This window comes from Callorhinchus milii, unplaced genomic scaffold, assembly GCF_018977255.1.
Source record: "Callorhinchus milii isolate IMCB2004 unplaced genomic scaffold, IMCB_Cmil_1.0 Scaffold2, whole genome shotgun sequence".
Lineage (NCBI taxonomy): Eukaryota > Metazoa > Chordata > Chondrichthyes > Chimaeriformes > Callorhinchidae > Callorhinchus > Callorhinchus milii.
Genome location: NW_024704743.1, coordinates 113,085,341 through 113,101,496, shown reverse-complemented (window position 1 = coordinate 113,101,496; position 16,156 = coordinate 113,085,341). Strand labels below are relative to the sequence as shown.

General features: G+C 39.9%; 1 protein-coding gene across 1 annotated transcript in view; it reads left to right on the top strand.

Moving 5' to 3' along the window:
- The window catches only part of LOC103174567 (ATP-binding cassette sub-family C member 9), a 93,736-nt gene that overhangs the window by 23,189 nt on the left and 54,391 nt on the right, over positions 1 to 16,156 (top strand). The window contains exons 10-14 of the mRNA XM_042331689.1: positions 937 to 1,045; positions 3,302 to 3,342; positions 5,639 to 5,749; positions 10,685 to 10,840; positions 13,667 to 13,827. Of these exons, the coding sequence (XP_042187623.1) occupies positions 937 to 1,045; positions 3,302 to 3,342; positions 5,639 to 5,749; positions 10,685 to 10,840; positions 13,667 to 13,827 (578 nt within the window). The remainder of the gene's footprint in view (positions 1 to 936; positions 1,046 to 3,301; positions 3,343 to 5,638; positions 5,750 to 10,684; positions 10,841 to 13,666; positions 13,828 to 16,156) is intronic.

Below are 16,156 nucleotides of genomic sequence, written 5' to 3'. Positions count from 1 at the left end.
AAATTCTTCCTTCTGTGTGCCGTGAAATTTGCTTATAAACCTAAACCTGTATCCTCTTCTATCTCAGTAGTAACCAAACGTATGAGTGAGTTTACCTTTTCAATCCATTTAGAAACGTCTATACCTGTATAAGGTACCCTCTGTCCAGCATCTTAATCTATGCATAGGGATTTTTCACATGCACTATTTCTGTTTCCTCCCCTCTCACACACGCACACACATTCACTTTTAAAGATCGAAACATTACCAATGTATCTTTTTCTGAAGAAAATCCTCCACTGTTCCTGTTACCATTGTACCTTCATTTAAGTTTACCTGGCTACCTAATAATAATAATCTCTCAAAAAAAATTGGTCACTCAATCCACGACTGTTTGTGGAATACTGTTGTGCGCAATGGTTGCTGCATTTCGCCCTCAAAATACACGGTCAATCCATTTTGCAATATATTCTGTGAAGCACTTTGAGAGGTTTCAAAGACGTGAAAAGCACTATATCAAATGCAAGAATTATTATTATATTATTCTGTGAGGGGTTTTGAAACTACTCAATGATGTGATAAGGTGCTATATCAAATGCAAGGATTATTATTATTATAATCTGACTATTTTCAGCTATCCCTTTGCCTCTTCTCCAGAAAATTGTAGGACTCTTTCTCCACTATCCTGAGGGAGTTTAAACAGTGTACCTGAGTGAAACAGCGCATCATTGTAATAACAATGGGATGGCAAGGTGTGCAGCACCTTTTTTTTTCTGCTAACCTGGTTAGCAGAGTGCTTTATTACAGACAGACACTCTTGACTCTACACATTCTTCTGTGTGTGGAGTCAAATCCCTTTTACCAAAACATATTGTGCTAACATAGTATGAAAGAAATATTGAAAACTGTTTATTCATTGCAATTCTTATTTAACATATAAAGTTTTATTTCTTTCAGCTTTTAAAACTCTACAGTTGGGAAGGTATCTTTGCCAGTGCACTTAAAGAAGCAAGGCAGAAAGAGATGAAGTACATGTTGAAAGGTTCATTTTCTGTCATTTCAACATGTGAGTTGACTCAACAAATGTATTTTAAAAAAAATGTGCAGTAGAAGTATGAAGTAACCAAAGTATTCTGCTTTTTAAAGTACCCTGAATTCAGAAATTCCTTGTTGTTATGTCTTTCTTTTGGCCAGCTGGGTTTCTGATACATGTGGAGTCCCATTGCCATGTTTAAGCATATATAAACCCCACTGAGCTGTCGAGACATACCACCTAAACCTGGAAATTCTCTTTGTTTCTTTGGCGGGCGGGTGGGCCTTCAGACACTGCCCCAACCCTCTGGAACTCCATTCTGGGGTCCGTCCACCTCACCTTCTCCCTTGCCTCCTTTATGATCCGTCTCAAGACCCTCTACTTCGCCCGTGCCTTCGTTCACCCTTCTTCCCACCCCTGCCCTCTTGGTGACATCATCGCAGACATGAGGTCAGCTTCCACATATATGCGGATGACACCCAACTCTATCTCTCTGCCCTCCACCCTCGACTCCGGCACTGCTGTCCTGACAGAATGTCTGTCAGTCATCAAGTCCTGGATGAGAGCTAACTTTACTGCAGTTGAACGTCAACAAGACCAAGGCCCTCCTGATTGTTTTCTGTCAGCGCCTCCACACCTCAGGCACTGACAGCATCCAAGGATGCATACTCCACCTCACTGAGCCAGTCCGGAACCTTGGCGTCTTGTTTGACCCTCAATTATCCTTTCTACTCTACATCTGTGCCATGACCCACTTTGCCTTCTCAGACTTCTGCAACATCACCTGGATCCGCCACTGTCTCACACACCACAGGCAGCTGAGACCCTCATATAAGCATTCATAACATACAGGCTCGACAATGCAAATTTTTGGCTCCCCAACTCCTCATCCGTAGGCTGCAGATCATCCAGTACTCTTTAGCCCGTGTCCTCTCCATCACCAGGCTCCGTGACCCTATCATCCCCATCCTTGCCTGATTCTACTGGCTTCCCATCACACACAGAATACAATTCAAGATCCTGGTCCTCACCTTCAAAGCCCTCCATGGCCTTGCACCCCCTACCTCTGCGACTTCTTACCATTCTATACCCATCCCCTGCTCAGCAGGCTCTGTCCTGCTTCACGTCCCCGCCTCACTTGCCCCACCATTGGCGGGCAGGCTTCAGCCACTCTGCCCCACCCTCTGGAAATGCAACACTTCGCCTCGGCCCCTCCCTTGCCTCCTTCAAGATCTGTCTCAAGACCCTCCTTTTCAATTGTGCCTGCGTTCAGCTTCCTTCCCCTACCTAACCTCCATGCTCCCTGATCCCGACTCCCAGCTCTGGTCCAAAACACTGACCACCGCCTTGGGACGTCCTCCCGTCATGAAAGGCCCTATACAAATGTAATTTTGTTGTTGTTGTTGTGTGCACGCTCCCCTTACCTAAATTCAGCACATATTGGGTACAGGTTTGCAAGAACCAAGACTTCAGTACCCCCGAGTATAGCGTACTACTAGTATTTAACCATTTAAAACCACTTAGCTTTCCTTCTACTTGGTCAACCTAACTTTGGCTAGCAGGGTTAACATGAGCTGAGTGGGAAAAATCCTTGTCCCCAATGACACTGATTTTCAAAGTCCTGCAGACACGCCAGGCTGGCTTATCAATTGTGCCACATAGTTCGGGAACCAGTCGCCTGAGATCACAGATGATAGACTCAATTCCCATATTTTATTGTCTGCCACGTCATTTTGGAGAGAGCTCGGCCCCAAGGAGACCCTACTTACCATCTCTCCTTCACCCCCTCCCTCCTGGAAGAATAGTCAGTGGTTGGTATAATGTCTTTCATGAGAGGCAGATGCTTTTATACTAAAATTGTTATGACCACTGAAGCAAGAATACCCAACACTATGAAATTGGCACTCTCTCTGCCAAATTTGCTTTGTTTGCCTGAGACTGTATCTTAGACCGCCCACTGTTGTACTGTGTGTCATCCTGGCTCAGTGATACCACTATTGCCTCTGAGTCAAAAGATTGGGGACTTGGAATCATACAGTTGAAGACAACACTCCAATGAGGTGTTGGGAGTATTACATTGTCAAAGGTGCTGTCCTTCAGATGAGACATTCAGGTGGGCGTTAAAGATTCCGTGGCGCTATTCACAGTCAATATACTTTACAGTATATCCTGGGAAGTGCTTTGAGACATCTCAATGACATGATAAGGCGTTATATCAAATACAAGGAATATTATTATAAATGCATTATTTCATTTTTTAAATTTAAAAGCAACTCTGCTTCTTTGCAGTGTTCCTCACTCAGGTGACACCGATCATTGCAACCCTGGTGGTAGGTACATGACTCTGATCCACTTTTTTTTGATTTAAATGAATTCATGTTGTGCATTTAACTGACTACTAGCATTGTAGATTGTGCTTGAGGTATATTACTGAGCGTGCAGCAATATTGTGTGATGAAACATTAGATTGATCACAAAGATTGCTGTGAGCTTCTATCTTCTCCCCGCGCCCCCCCCACCCCAACACACACATACTACTTTACCACAACAACACAGTTGATTTGCTAATCTAAGCCATGTTGTTGTGGGGAAATTCTGACTGGAAACTCCCTTCTCCCCCACAGAGAGGAAGGACATTTTTGATCATAAGATTTGTTTGGACGAAGAAGGCCTTTCAGCCCACTTGATCTCATCCTTCCAGAAAACCCACCCTATCCTGTTTCCAGCACAGTATCAAGCTGTCCAGCATCCTGTTCCCTTCCTGGCAACCCTTGTTCCATTCATTAATTACTCTCTAGGTAAAGAAATACTTCCTGGTGCATCTCCTGAAATTCCCCTTTTCAACTCTAAACCTATGTCCTTTTGTTCTACCATCTTGGTACTTCCTAAAGTATTAATATAAGTTTAATTTCTCAATCCCATTTATAATTTTACATACTGGAATAAGGGCTTAGCTCTTCAGTTTTAAAAACGGTTAACAATTGAAAGTAAAATATTTTGTAATATTTTCTCCCTCATTCTTCTCCCCCTCCACCCATCTTTTTCTTTTCGCCCCTCACCCTCTCCATTGAACTACCAGTGATCAAAGATCACAAATTAGGCTAAATGAATTGTCTTGATGCACACACAGCACAAAGTTCTTGCTGATCTGCACTTTGAGCCCTCAGGGTCCTGGATATTAATCTGGAAGTCTGAGTTAGAAGTAAGCTTGATTTTCAATGTAGTTAATGTGTGGAATGACAAAAATCCTTCGTGTTGCACTTTTGGCTGCCAGTTTGTCAGTTTGATAATCAGCCTTCGTACTGAGCTTTGTGAAGGGTAAAACATTAATTGTGACATTGCTATGTATGCACATAAAAAATGCAGCCACAGCTTTTGCTGCTGTTCAATCGTAATGTCCCTTTTAAGACCAACTGCAGATCAGTGCCAACTACCATTACCTTTGGCCTTTTCATATTCATGCCATTTGGCACTCAGTTGACATGCAGATGTAACAAAAGAATAATCAAAGTACTGTTTTCTTACAGTTTTGCTTTAATTCATTTTAGCTCAGATGCTAGATATAATGTGCATACGTCTTGTTATAGTCCTAGTTTCCGCAGCTTGGTAATTGGCCAAATTCCTGGTTCCTGTAATGTTCGTAAATATTTAGCTCTGTCTTTTTATAAACCAACCATCACAAATAAAAATAGTGATATTATTTTTTAATCTTGTCAAATAGACAGAAATCTGGACACAATATACTTTAAAACAAAAGCCGTTTAAATTTTTTCTCCCTCTCCCAAGCTAATTTTACTTTTAGAGCCAGGTTGCATATCCAAATTAAGTAAACTACATCTACTTTTGACTGCCACTCCAAATTACCTACTTTTCTTTCCCCCTATTTTTCCCTCTTTTCCTCCAATTCTCAATGCTACTCCCTCCTCGACTCAGAAATTCTCCTCCTTATCATCTTGCCTCTCCTCCTTATCCTCTCGCCTCTCCTCATAGAATCATACAGCACAGAAAGAGGCCATTCGGCCCATTGTGTCACCGCTGGCACCTAAAAGAGCAATCCAACTGGCCCGCTTTTTCTCCATAGCCCTGCAATCCTGTCCTCCCCAAATACCCATCTACTTCTCTCTTAAAAGTTGGTATTGTTTTCATGATGTTCTTTTTAGAGTCTTCTCATTGCTTTGTTCCTCACGCTGTTCGCCTAATGTCCCTCATGGAGATCTCCGGAACTTTCTCCCGGTATCCCTTTGCCTTGCATCTTCTCTCCCTGGCTTCTCAAGCTTTCTAAAAAACAGAAACCATCTATTTGACAGTGCCTTTGGTCAACATCCTAAAACCCCCTCTTACCACCCAACTATCTTTGAAAATCACTTTGAGAAGTGCTCCGGGATGCTACCCCGCGTGAAGGACGCGATATAAATGCAAGTTGTTGTTGTTTGAGATGTTATTCTACATGAAAGGCACTATTTAAGTACAAGTTGTCATATGTGATAGGCCCATTTTGCAGTTAATTATAGAATTCACCAATTTGGGTAAGAGTCTTGATCTTGCAAATTCCAAACTATGACTTGAAGAATAGCTGTGTTCCATTGATTTCATTTTTTTAAAAAAAAATTTTTCCCCTCTTTATAGGCTTTCAGCACTTACTCCGCTTTCACTGGGTCACCATTGACTGCTAACAAGGCATTTTCAGCACTGGCCCTTTTTGACAAATTTAATTCTCCACTTATTATATTTCCAGTGGTAAGTTACAGGCAACAGTTTGTTTTTCTAATATCAATAGTACAAGAATAATGTGTTGCTCAACAGCAAAAGGTAGGGAAGTAATTGATAGTTCATTCATATAGACGTGATTTTATTTTGGTCAGCCCTGCGTCCGACAATTGCGGAAACCCATCACCATATTTAAGATTATCCAAACCAGACTCAGAGTTGCATATATGCCATCTATACATGGAAATTTCTGTGGCTGGAATAGACATGGCTATGCACTCTCTACCTGAATGGACACACTGCTTACCCAATTCTGGAGAGTATTAGGTGCAGGTTAACAAGAGCCAAGATTTGGGGACCAAGTGTGTATTGGGGTAATACTGGAGTTTATCAGCTAAATCCACAAAGCTTCCATTGAAAGCATAGTCTGACATGCTTCCCTACTCCTAAGAGCTTTGGTTTACATGATTAACAGGAACTGAGTGGGAAGAATCCTTGCCTGTCTGCCCCTCCAAGTCCTGCCCATGAGCCAGGCTGGCTGGTCTCTTGTCAGCAGTTGTACCCTGTAGTACCGTGGACCCCCCTTATTTAGTAAAATAATTTATAAATTCTGCAGAGAATTATACAGTACACTGTTTCATTTGTTGGTATCTGTATTAATCAATATTCTTTCGAATTAACGAAAAATATTGCTGTCTAACTTTGTAGGATTGTGATAATTTGTAACCACTTAAATAACTTTACAAATGGATTAATCACAGCATTTACATAGCATTTTTATGTGAGAGTCTGTATAATACTTTATGCCCCAGTCAATGTGAAGTTGTAAACAAAGTTAACCAAGTGCTGCCATGTATCTCAAGGTTATGTGCCAAATACGCTATACTGATTCATGGGTGAGGTACTATTTTGAAAACCATGCACAGTTTTGATATTGTTGAGAGTGTTTTAGAAGAGAAATAAATGCTGAATTAGTAACAATCTGACTAAGTATTTAGCTGAAACATGAAAAATATTCATAGTAAGTTTCTCCTGATGTGCTGATTAACGTCCTCAAAATTGGTTATTTACCTTGTAGTTTATGGTTTCACAATGCTTACATAAATGGCTGCTTGTTTCCTGGCCAACACTTCAGATCTCTGTGTTGGTTTTACAAACCAATAGGTAAGATCAGGATCAGTGGCTGGATGCTTGAAATCAACTACTCTGTATTTCAAGTGGGTGACTATTAGGAAGGACAAGCAAAAGGGGTGCAAAACACTGGTTTGCTTGTATGGTTAATTCTCAAACTCAGATGGGTTGGCCCATGTGAAGGGCAACTCATGTAATGGGTTGGCCCATGTGAAGGGCAAAGATTGGCCCATGGGAAGGGGGCAACAACCTGAGGGCTAAGTGCAGCCACGTTGCTCTTGCACATCTATTTGCAGAAATTACCTTATCATTGGTCAAGGTCATTAGTCCATTCTTGACTTTTCAGGTCCAAATGGGCACTGAGTTATGGGAAAGCAGGGATGGATAGGCAGATGGACATATGTGATATTTATTTTCCAGTAGAAAAAAAATCATATTTAGTCAACATAAAAGCCACCTCTTTGTGGTTGCTTAGCATGTGATGATTTTCTTTTCCCCCCATAATTGTATACATCTACAATTTGGATTATTATCCCCGGAAAGCGATCTGCCAGTCGACTAACAAAAGGGTTCCTATTTACTGCTAGGTAAACAGAGGTGTGTGGCGTAAGGAAACTTGCCCAATGTTTCGCCCTACCCAGGAATCTGACCCAGGTCCTCTCACTTGCGAGGCGAGTGCTCTAACCACTAACCTATAGGACTCCAGAATGATCTAAATTCTCTCATATAAACTTCACCTAATCCCCATTACAAATCTATCCGTTAATGAATGATATATTATGGTAAGATTGTTAAGTCACTTGTGTTCCATTTATAATATGCCAATAGGGCTGTGTTGTGAGCTAGTTTAAACTTGTTGAAGTGGGTTAACTTAGGTAATTGAGCACTGCAACTAAGCTGTAGTTTTCTTTTACTGAAAACTCAAAACTGAACTGAACAATATTTTGTGACACCATTGTCAGAAATCTCCAGCATTTTTGAGTTTGTGACTTCATCCTGCAGTGATGTCAAACAACCTTCTTGTAGCACATTTACACTACATTTGCAGAAACAAATTGATGTCCAAATGGGTCGGTGCATTTTCACCATTTTTAACCCATGTTCCACTTGCTATACAGTATAAATATAGAATGTACAGGTACAAGTGAGAGTCAGGCTCATGGGGTGGGGGCTGGGGGTGGGAAGGGATCCTCCCTAAAGTTGCAGAATTGCACCTGTTTTCTGCAAAGCTGACAACCTCCAAATAATACGTCTCTTAAATATAGCCCAAGGAAAAACAAACTGCTATAGCAAGGTTACTAAAACCTAACTATTAATTACAATAAACATAGTAGTATGTCATGAAGTTCTTTTCAGATAGTTTAATAGAATTTTTTTCAAATAGGTTTCAAATTTTCAAATTTCAAATTAAAAATAGTTTTAACTCTTTAGGTAACTATTTGTTATTTTTCACAAATCCACAGATTTAGCATCTCCCTCTTTATAGAAAAATGGCTGAATCTTTACTGCACCCAAATATGTGCAATATTCTCCTTTAAGACTACAAAACTGCTAGACTGCTAAAGCAGCAATTTCTTTCACCAAGGCTACCGGCTATCGGAAGGGACCTATGCCTGCCTTGACTCTTCAGAAGGTTTTTTTTATTTTGGAGGACAGCAGGTCCAGTGGTAGGTGTTACGAGGCAACTAATCGCCCTTTAAAGTCTGAATGAATTAGTGCCACTTGCACATTCTGTGCGACAGCATGGAGAGCACTATGTAGAAAGAGAGGTACAGAGAAAAAATGTTAGTAGGCAGATTTTTAACACTTTTGTTACGCACCATTTAATCCTTCTGGCGGACAGATGGAAAGTCAAGCCTCTGGCCTTGACTTTGAAAGTGTAAAAGTATAACAGCACAAATCTGATTCTTCACATGTGAACATCCTTCCCCAGCCCCAGGTCAATTGAATGAGAAGTGAGAAGCATAATTTGTTGTCAGCACTTTAAATCTGCCTTGTCGAATCCCTTTAGTATCAATTTCCAGCTCTACAATTTGAAAGAAAAAAAAGTAAGAAATGTCCATTGTTGTGAGTTCTTATCTCAGCAAACGGGTTCTCTTCCTGCCCCCGCCCAATCATCTGCGGGGTACCCAAGGCTCCATTCTTGGCCCCCTTCTTTTCATCATTTACACTCTCCCTCTCAGCGATGTCATCTACAGACATGGGGTCAACTTTCACATGTATGCAGATGATAACCCAAATCTACTTCTCCTCCTTCTCCCAGTTCGCTGTTGCAAGTTGTTATTCTTATTCTGGACTATTTTTACCTCACTTTTGCTTGAGCAGCCTCCAATACCCTAATTGGGAATGTGGAGAATGAGATTAGATTAGGTGGTTCATACAGATCATTCAGCAAATTTGATGGTCTGAATGTCCTGTTTCTGTGTTGTAACATTCTATTTGATTTACTAGCACAAATCTTCATTGAACAAATCTTACTTTGGAATTGAATGACAAATATTAAAAAAAAATCATCTGGAATTGAAATTCAGCAGGGGTTTTAGTATCTTTTTAGAAAATAGTGGTGCTCAAAGACAATTTTGCAGGAGTCACAGCTTAATGTGCTTCTTGAAATCCTAATTTGGTGAGAAGGTTAAAACCAGAATCTAAAATTTACTGTATTTATGAGCATCTTTCTCCCAGATATTTGCCAGATATTCCATTTTCCATTCTCTGACAATTCAATCTGCAGTGGTTGCTGTCAGATGCACACGAGCAGGTGATGCTCCCCAGGTTCTTTTTCCCTTCCTCTCGAGCAATTCAGTGAAGTGCCTGGCCTGTACTGAGTTCCTCCTACTGACAACCTTGATAGTACCACTTCGTTATGCAGCACCATTTTACTGATCTGTCTTTGTGAGTTCAATGTGCAGTCTCAGCGGAACTTGACTTGGGAAGGAGGGGGGAAGATGGGCTCTGGGTCAACACAATGTGTTTTCTCCCAGACTGTTTCTGATCAGTTATTCAACAGAATAATAAGATACCTGGAGCTAATGTAGCATTTCAGAATGTGTAGCATTTAGCAATTTGTTGAATTTGTTGAAGCCTTTTTTCTGTAGATTTTAAAAGAATTTACAGATGACTGGCTTTAAAATTAAAGCCTATTTAAGAATTCTAGGTGCTCTGAAATGCTATATTAATAGAGGAAATCCCGATGGAATTCGGCTCCATTGATGTGTTTCGCTGGAACATTCAGGGAAACGTGTCAGCCTGGTTCAGTTGGTGCGTGTCAGCCTGGCTCAATTGGTAGCATTTTCACTTCTGAGTCAGAAGCTTATGTATTCAAACTCAGTGTCATATAGTCTGTGCTGACAATAAAGTGCAGTGTAGTGCTGGGGGTGTGCTGTATTGTTGGATGCGCCATCCTTCTGATGAGATATTGAACTGAAGCCCTGTCGACCTATTCAGGTGGATATTAAAGATCCCAGTGCACTACTGAAAAGAGTAGGGAGTTTCTCCTGGTGTCCTGGCCAACAATCCCCGAATAAAATTGATTGATTACTTCATAACTGTTTGTAGGACATTACTGTGTGCAAATCCCAGATTTCTAATCAGCGGCTTGGGAAGTCCTCCCGACGTGAAAGGCATATACAAATGTAATCTTGTTGTTGTTGTTCTAATTAAACTGCTTGTGTGTACATGTGGTGTAATTTGCTATTTGAGTATCTCTTATCATTGTTTGCATTTTGTCATACGTAATTCTTTGTACTCCTTTGTTTTTGATGTTTTAATTTACTTGTCAGATGTCGGCATCTAAGGTTGTGAGGAGGTGTAAATTCTTGTCTCACTTTGTTTCAGATTGTGAGGATGATTGTGAATACAGTACTTAGCACTCATCGATTAGCATCATACTTTAGCACAGATGAATTGAAGGGAATGGGGACGACATTTATAGAATCTAAAAAGGCAGATGAGCCCTTGCCTCCAGCCAAAAATGCAGACTTGTCTGTTGAGGTAAGAAGCAGTTATATTTCTATTTTTCTTAAGAAATTGTTATGATCAAATGCAAGGATTATTATGATTTTTCCTACAACAGTAACAACAACTTGGATTTATATAGCGCCCTCCACGCCAGACGGCGTCTCAGAGCGCTTTACAGTAACCTATCCTGGGACCGAGCCGGAGGGAGGGGGAGGAAGGTGACCAAAGGCGCGGTCAAAAAGAAAGGTCTTCAGCAGAGACCTGAAATGGGAAGGGAGGGAGCGAGACGAAGGGAGTGAGGAAGGCAGATCCAGAGCTTCGGGGCATAGTGGCTGAAGACACGGCCGCCGAGTGTGGAGCGGACGACTTGGGGGATGAGGAGGAGGCCAGACCCGGAGGAACGAAGGCAACGGGTACTGTTCTGAGGAGAGAGGAGGTCAGAGAGGTAGGGGGGTGCAGAGGAGTGCAGGGACTTGAATCCAAGAGTGAGGATCTTGAAGTCGATCCTCTCTGGGATAGGCAGCCAGTGCAGTCTGGCAAGGACTGGGGTGATCGGGGAGCAGAGTTTCGTGTGGGTGAGAATGCGGGCAGCAGAGTTTTGAATGATTTGGATTTTATGGATTTTATGGATGGTAGTGGATGGGTAGTGGATAATGCCTAATGAAATTAAGAGTTAATTTGGATTATGTTTATACCTAAATTCAAACAGAGGGAGCTGGTTGGATGAGTGGAAGGGGATCCATTATAATGGATTCATTTAGCATGGATAATCCAGATTTCATTGTTTGTCTCTTTAAGACCAGGATCAAAAAAAATTAAAATGGCAATCCCAGTAGAATGGTTTATATGGATAAAGTGCTAAGATGTCTTGTTCTGTGATTGGTTGAGTAAAATCTGCTTGCTCAATGTTTTTTCAAGGTTATGAGCCGAATCAAATGGGAAATATTGGACGAGTAGGTGTGTCAACCTGGCGAGTGGTAGAATATTGTGGGTTCCACCCCCACGTCAGGATTTGGAAACACATAGTCTAAGTTGACACACCAATGCAGTGCTGGAGGTTCCTCCCTTTGGATGAGACGTTAAACTGAGGTCCCATCTATGCTATATGAAATACAAGGATTATTTTTATTATGATGATTTGTGAGGAGCATAAAATCATTCTTTAAACAAAGTTTACATTGTATTCAGTTTTTAACTTCTTAAAATTACCCTTCTGAACAACAACAACTTGCACTTATATAGTGCCCTACATGCAGGGTAGCTTATCAGAGTGCTTACATCAGTGCTGTAAACATTTTGGAAATTTGAAGGAATGCTTTCATTTTGCTGAAGAGATGAAGGTGATGGGGGATTTATTTGGCAAATTAAATTTACTTCTGAAAGACTGTCCCAAGCACAGGTTAGTACAAAAGCACTTTCTCCGGAGGCCATTACAAATTGTCAAAAACAATTTAGTCAAGTGATTTATCTTCTCAATGTTAATTCGTTCCACCTGGCATCCAGTGCATTTCTCCTAAAGCTGAGCATTATAATTATAATCTTTGCATTTAATATAGCGTCTCATCATGTTGCAAGGCATCTCAAAGTGCTCCACAGGATATACTGTAAAGCAGCGTGACTTTGTGTGTTTTGTGAGCGAACCACATTTTAGCTAATTGTATTATCAGAATTAGGGTACGAGTTTCTCTTATACTCAACACGGTGCATTAAGTCAATGCCATGAGAATATTATTCAAGTAGAGAACCAATTGGCTGAACTAATTTGGACTGGCTCATTGTGGATGAGGAAACCATATAGATAATTAGTCTTCATTGAAAATACAAATTGTCTAACTAAACATTGTTAATTGGGGAATTATTACAGGTGATGTCACAGAAGTACCATATTGCTTCTGTCCACTCTGTCTCTCTGTCAGTCTGTTTCAACACCAACTTGCATTTATATAGCTCCCTTCACATGGGGTAGCATCCCGTAGCGCTTCTATCCCCCTCCCACCCTCCCTTGACGCAACATCCCCTCCCCACTCTGCAATTCCCCCGACCCCACCCCCCATCAAAAACATAACTCAGTTAAAACTTAAAAAGGAAGTGCATAAGGTTACGAAGGGGAGCAATTGTGTGCAATTCAGCCTCAGGCAAATGAATGCAACTTCTCTCAGTCCCATCTCTTAGTTTCAATACAGATAATTGTATGTGAATAATTGACATTGCACAGCAATACTTACATTTGATAGAACACCTTTAAATTCAAAGTGTCTCAAAGTACGTTATGTGTAGGGGATTGAGAGCATGTGGAGTCGAGCATGGATGGGGGTGATAGGCTCACAGCCTGATGGGGAGGGTATGTGGACTATAGATTTCTGAATTGGATGCTGCGTTCAACCTACAAAATACACAGTATCTACATGTTAGAGTAAATCGTGTGAAGTACTTTGAGATGTCTTTCCAATGTGAAAGGCGCTGTATCAAATACAAGAATTATTAGTAGTATAGGATTATTTTTTAGTTTTTAAATGTATTTTACTTTGGAACTGACTGAATGAAACATTGTTGGTCTTTTCTGACCATGTGAGTTAATAATAATGAATAAGCCTTACATTTGATATGGCACGTATCATGTCAGAAGGACGTCCCAAAGAGCTAAATAGAATGAACTGTAAAATGTGTTTTGTAAAATGTAAAAGACTGTGTTTTGTTTGCAAATGAGGCAGTACGTTTGTGCATAACAATGCCGCACAAACAGCCTTGTTTGTGAATGATCAGTTTTGTTTGGGTTCTTGTGTTCTGACGAGCAGTAGTCTAGCTTTATTTGGTGCATGAAGGAATTGTTGCAAATCTTTGTCAAATTTCCCTTGACAGCAAGTTCAATTGGAAGATGAAACTATACCCGAAAATTCTACAAGCCGTTACCAATCTGCGGATCACCCAGACGAACCACAAAATAGCTTATTGAATAATCATTCCAATAACGCGAAGCCAGAAGAAAGCACAGTAGATGATGTAGAAAATCCTACAAACAGGTAAATTGATTCTTGATTTAAGACTGGGATGAATTCTCGTCAGGATAAATCTGAAAGTCAGTTAGTTATATGTTTGTTTGTTTCTTATATAAAATGTGGATAAAAATTTAAATCAATGTATATACCATATTTCTGTGAGTATTCTTCCTCTCCCCCCAACCCCGAAAACAGAAACATATTAATCTTCTCTTTCAGTTAATTAGAGCAAAATCTAAAACTTGCAGATTTTGCTCTACTAATAGAAAGAGAAGGTTGATATGTTTGCAACTTGCAGAACATTTTAAATTCTGCACTTCGAATGGATTGTGCCAAAATGTCAGCATAAACCGTCACTGTCGTTAACATTCTGATATGTAACATTGCCTCTTTTGTCATCTTATGTGTTGAATGCACTATATTTTATTTTCATCATATAAATAGCGGGCAGTAAAATGATTTAACTGCAGTTATCGATCATAACTTTCAGATTAAATATAATTCTGTGAAATTATCAGTCCATTTTGTTAAGCAACCCATCCAACATAGAAATTCATATAGAATTGCAAAAAAAAAGATTTCTTACACTGGTTAACTAGTCAGGCAGCAAAGACTCAATTCTGTCTTCATAAATAACATTATGTGAGTTGTGTTTGCACCTCAGCAGTTCTAACACGATGGTGTAGCTTGTAAAAAGATTGTACTGTAAGTTGGTCTTGCTTTCATGTAGCAAATTTGTTACAGGCAGCAAATGGAGCAATGTGATCAACATACTTTACTTTTGCGAATTTGATAACGGTTCTGAAGCTCTTTGATGTGCTAATTCAGAACATAGAGGTGAAATGTGCAGTGTTCCACAGCCCAATAGATCCTTTGATGTTTAATGCGAGTTTATGCACAAATTGTAGAAGTTTCAATTTTTGCTATATATTCCAATGGGGGAGCCTCCTGAGCTTTTGGCCTTTTCTCAACTGAATTGGCTAAATGTATTTATGTTCATAAATCTATTAAATTCATGCAATAGAGCATTGACGATTTTCAATTACTTATTCACTTAATTTCTATATACAGAAATGGGTTCACCAATGCTAACAACAGGCAGTTCTGATATATATTTAACTCAAGCCTCTGACTTATGAAATGTATCCCAGGTTTAAATCAGAACTGACCAATGAAAAAGAACCTTTTTAAATAGTTCTGACTTTTGGAGTATGTGTGTCACTGAGAAACTCCCCAGTGAACCAGCTAAACAGTGCAGGCATGAAAACTGTGCGATTAGGAAGTGTTTGATTCTAAAGTGTTTGATCTTTGCTGCAATAACACAGAATTTGGAAGTTTGTTTGCCTCTTAAGGCAAGACTGAAAAACAAATAGGTTTAAAACATAGGCAATTTTTTGCAGTTGTAGACTCATAATACAGTATGCCAATAATAGCAGACAGTGGGAAAATTTTTATAGTCTTCTAATTTGAGACATGATGAGTGCAAAGATCACTCAGTCTGATGGAAAGAAATCAGCTGGGGAATTCTTTATTAATCCATGTTAGTCTGACGAACAAAGGAGTTGATTCTAATCCAACTAAAACAATGCAGATAGTATTATTAAACATGCTCATGTCATGCTACATAACCATAGGCTGCAATTCTTTGGACAAGGGATTAAAAATATAATGGCTTAGTCTATGTGCCAAATATTGCTAAAATGTTAGTTAATCGAAGGGGGGCAAATTCAGAACAAATCTGCGGAAACACTAGTTCAGTGAACAAGTAGTAAATTTATGGAACAGACTCTCCAGGGAGACAGTGGAAGCAGAAAATGTTGTTTGTTTCAAGAACAAATTAGATCCATTTCTGCTAGAAAATAATATCTCGGGATACAGTATATAGTTTGGGACACAATGTGTCAAGCGACTGCCAGGAAGACGAACTAGATGGACCATGGTTTTCTTTCGCCTCGCAAATTCTTATGTTCTTATGGTTTGCCTTCCAGAATGTCACAATGATTATTATTACGTGCCATTTTGTCCATACAGCTCACTCCACATCCATACATCAATTGCAAAATACAATACAATACAAAATTACATTTTATTGACTTGTATTGCACAAATATGACTGTTTCAGGCATGTTTTCAATTCAAATACTTTTTATTAAAAATCTGTGCTTCAAATAGTTTACCCCTTAGTCCTCCAGCAATCCTGTTCCCATGGGCTGACTGATTCAGTATGCTTTGAATCCTTCATTGTGTTATTTAGACATACTGATATTACTATAGTATCGAACATGCTAGTTTTTCAGGAGCAGAATTGTTCACGTAAAAGTTATAAAGCTATAAAGCTGATGAGCAATAACCT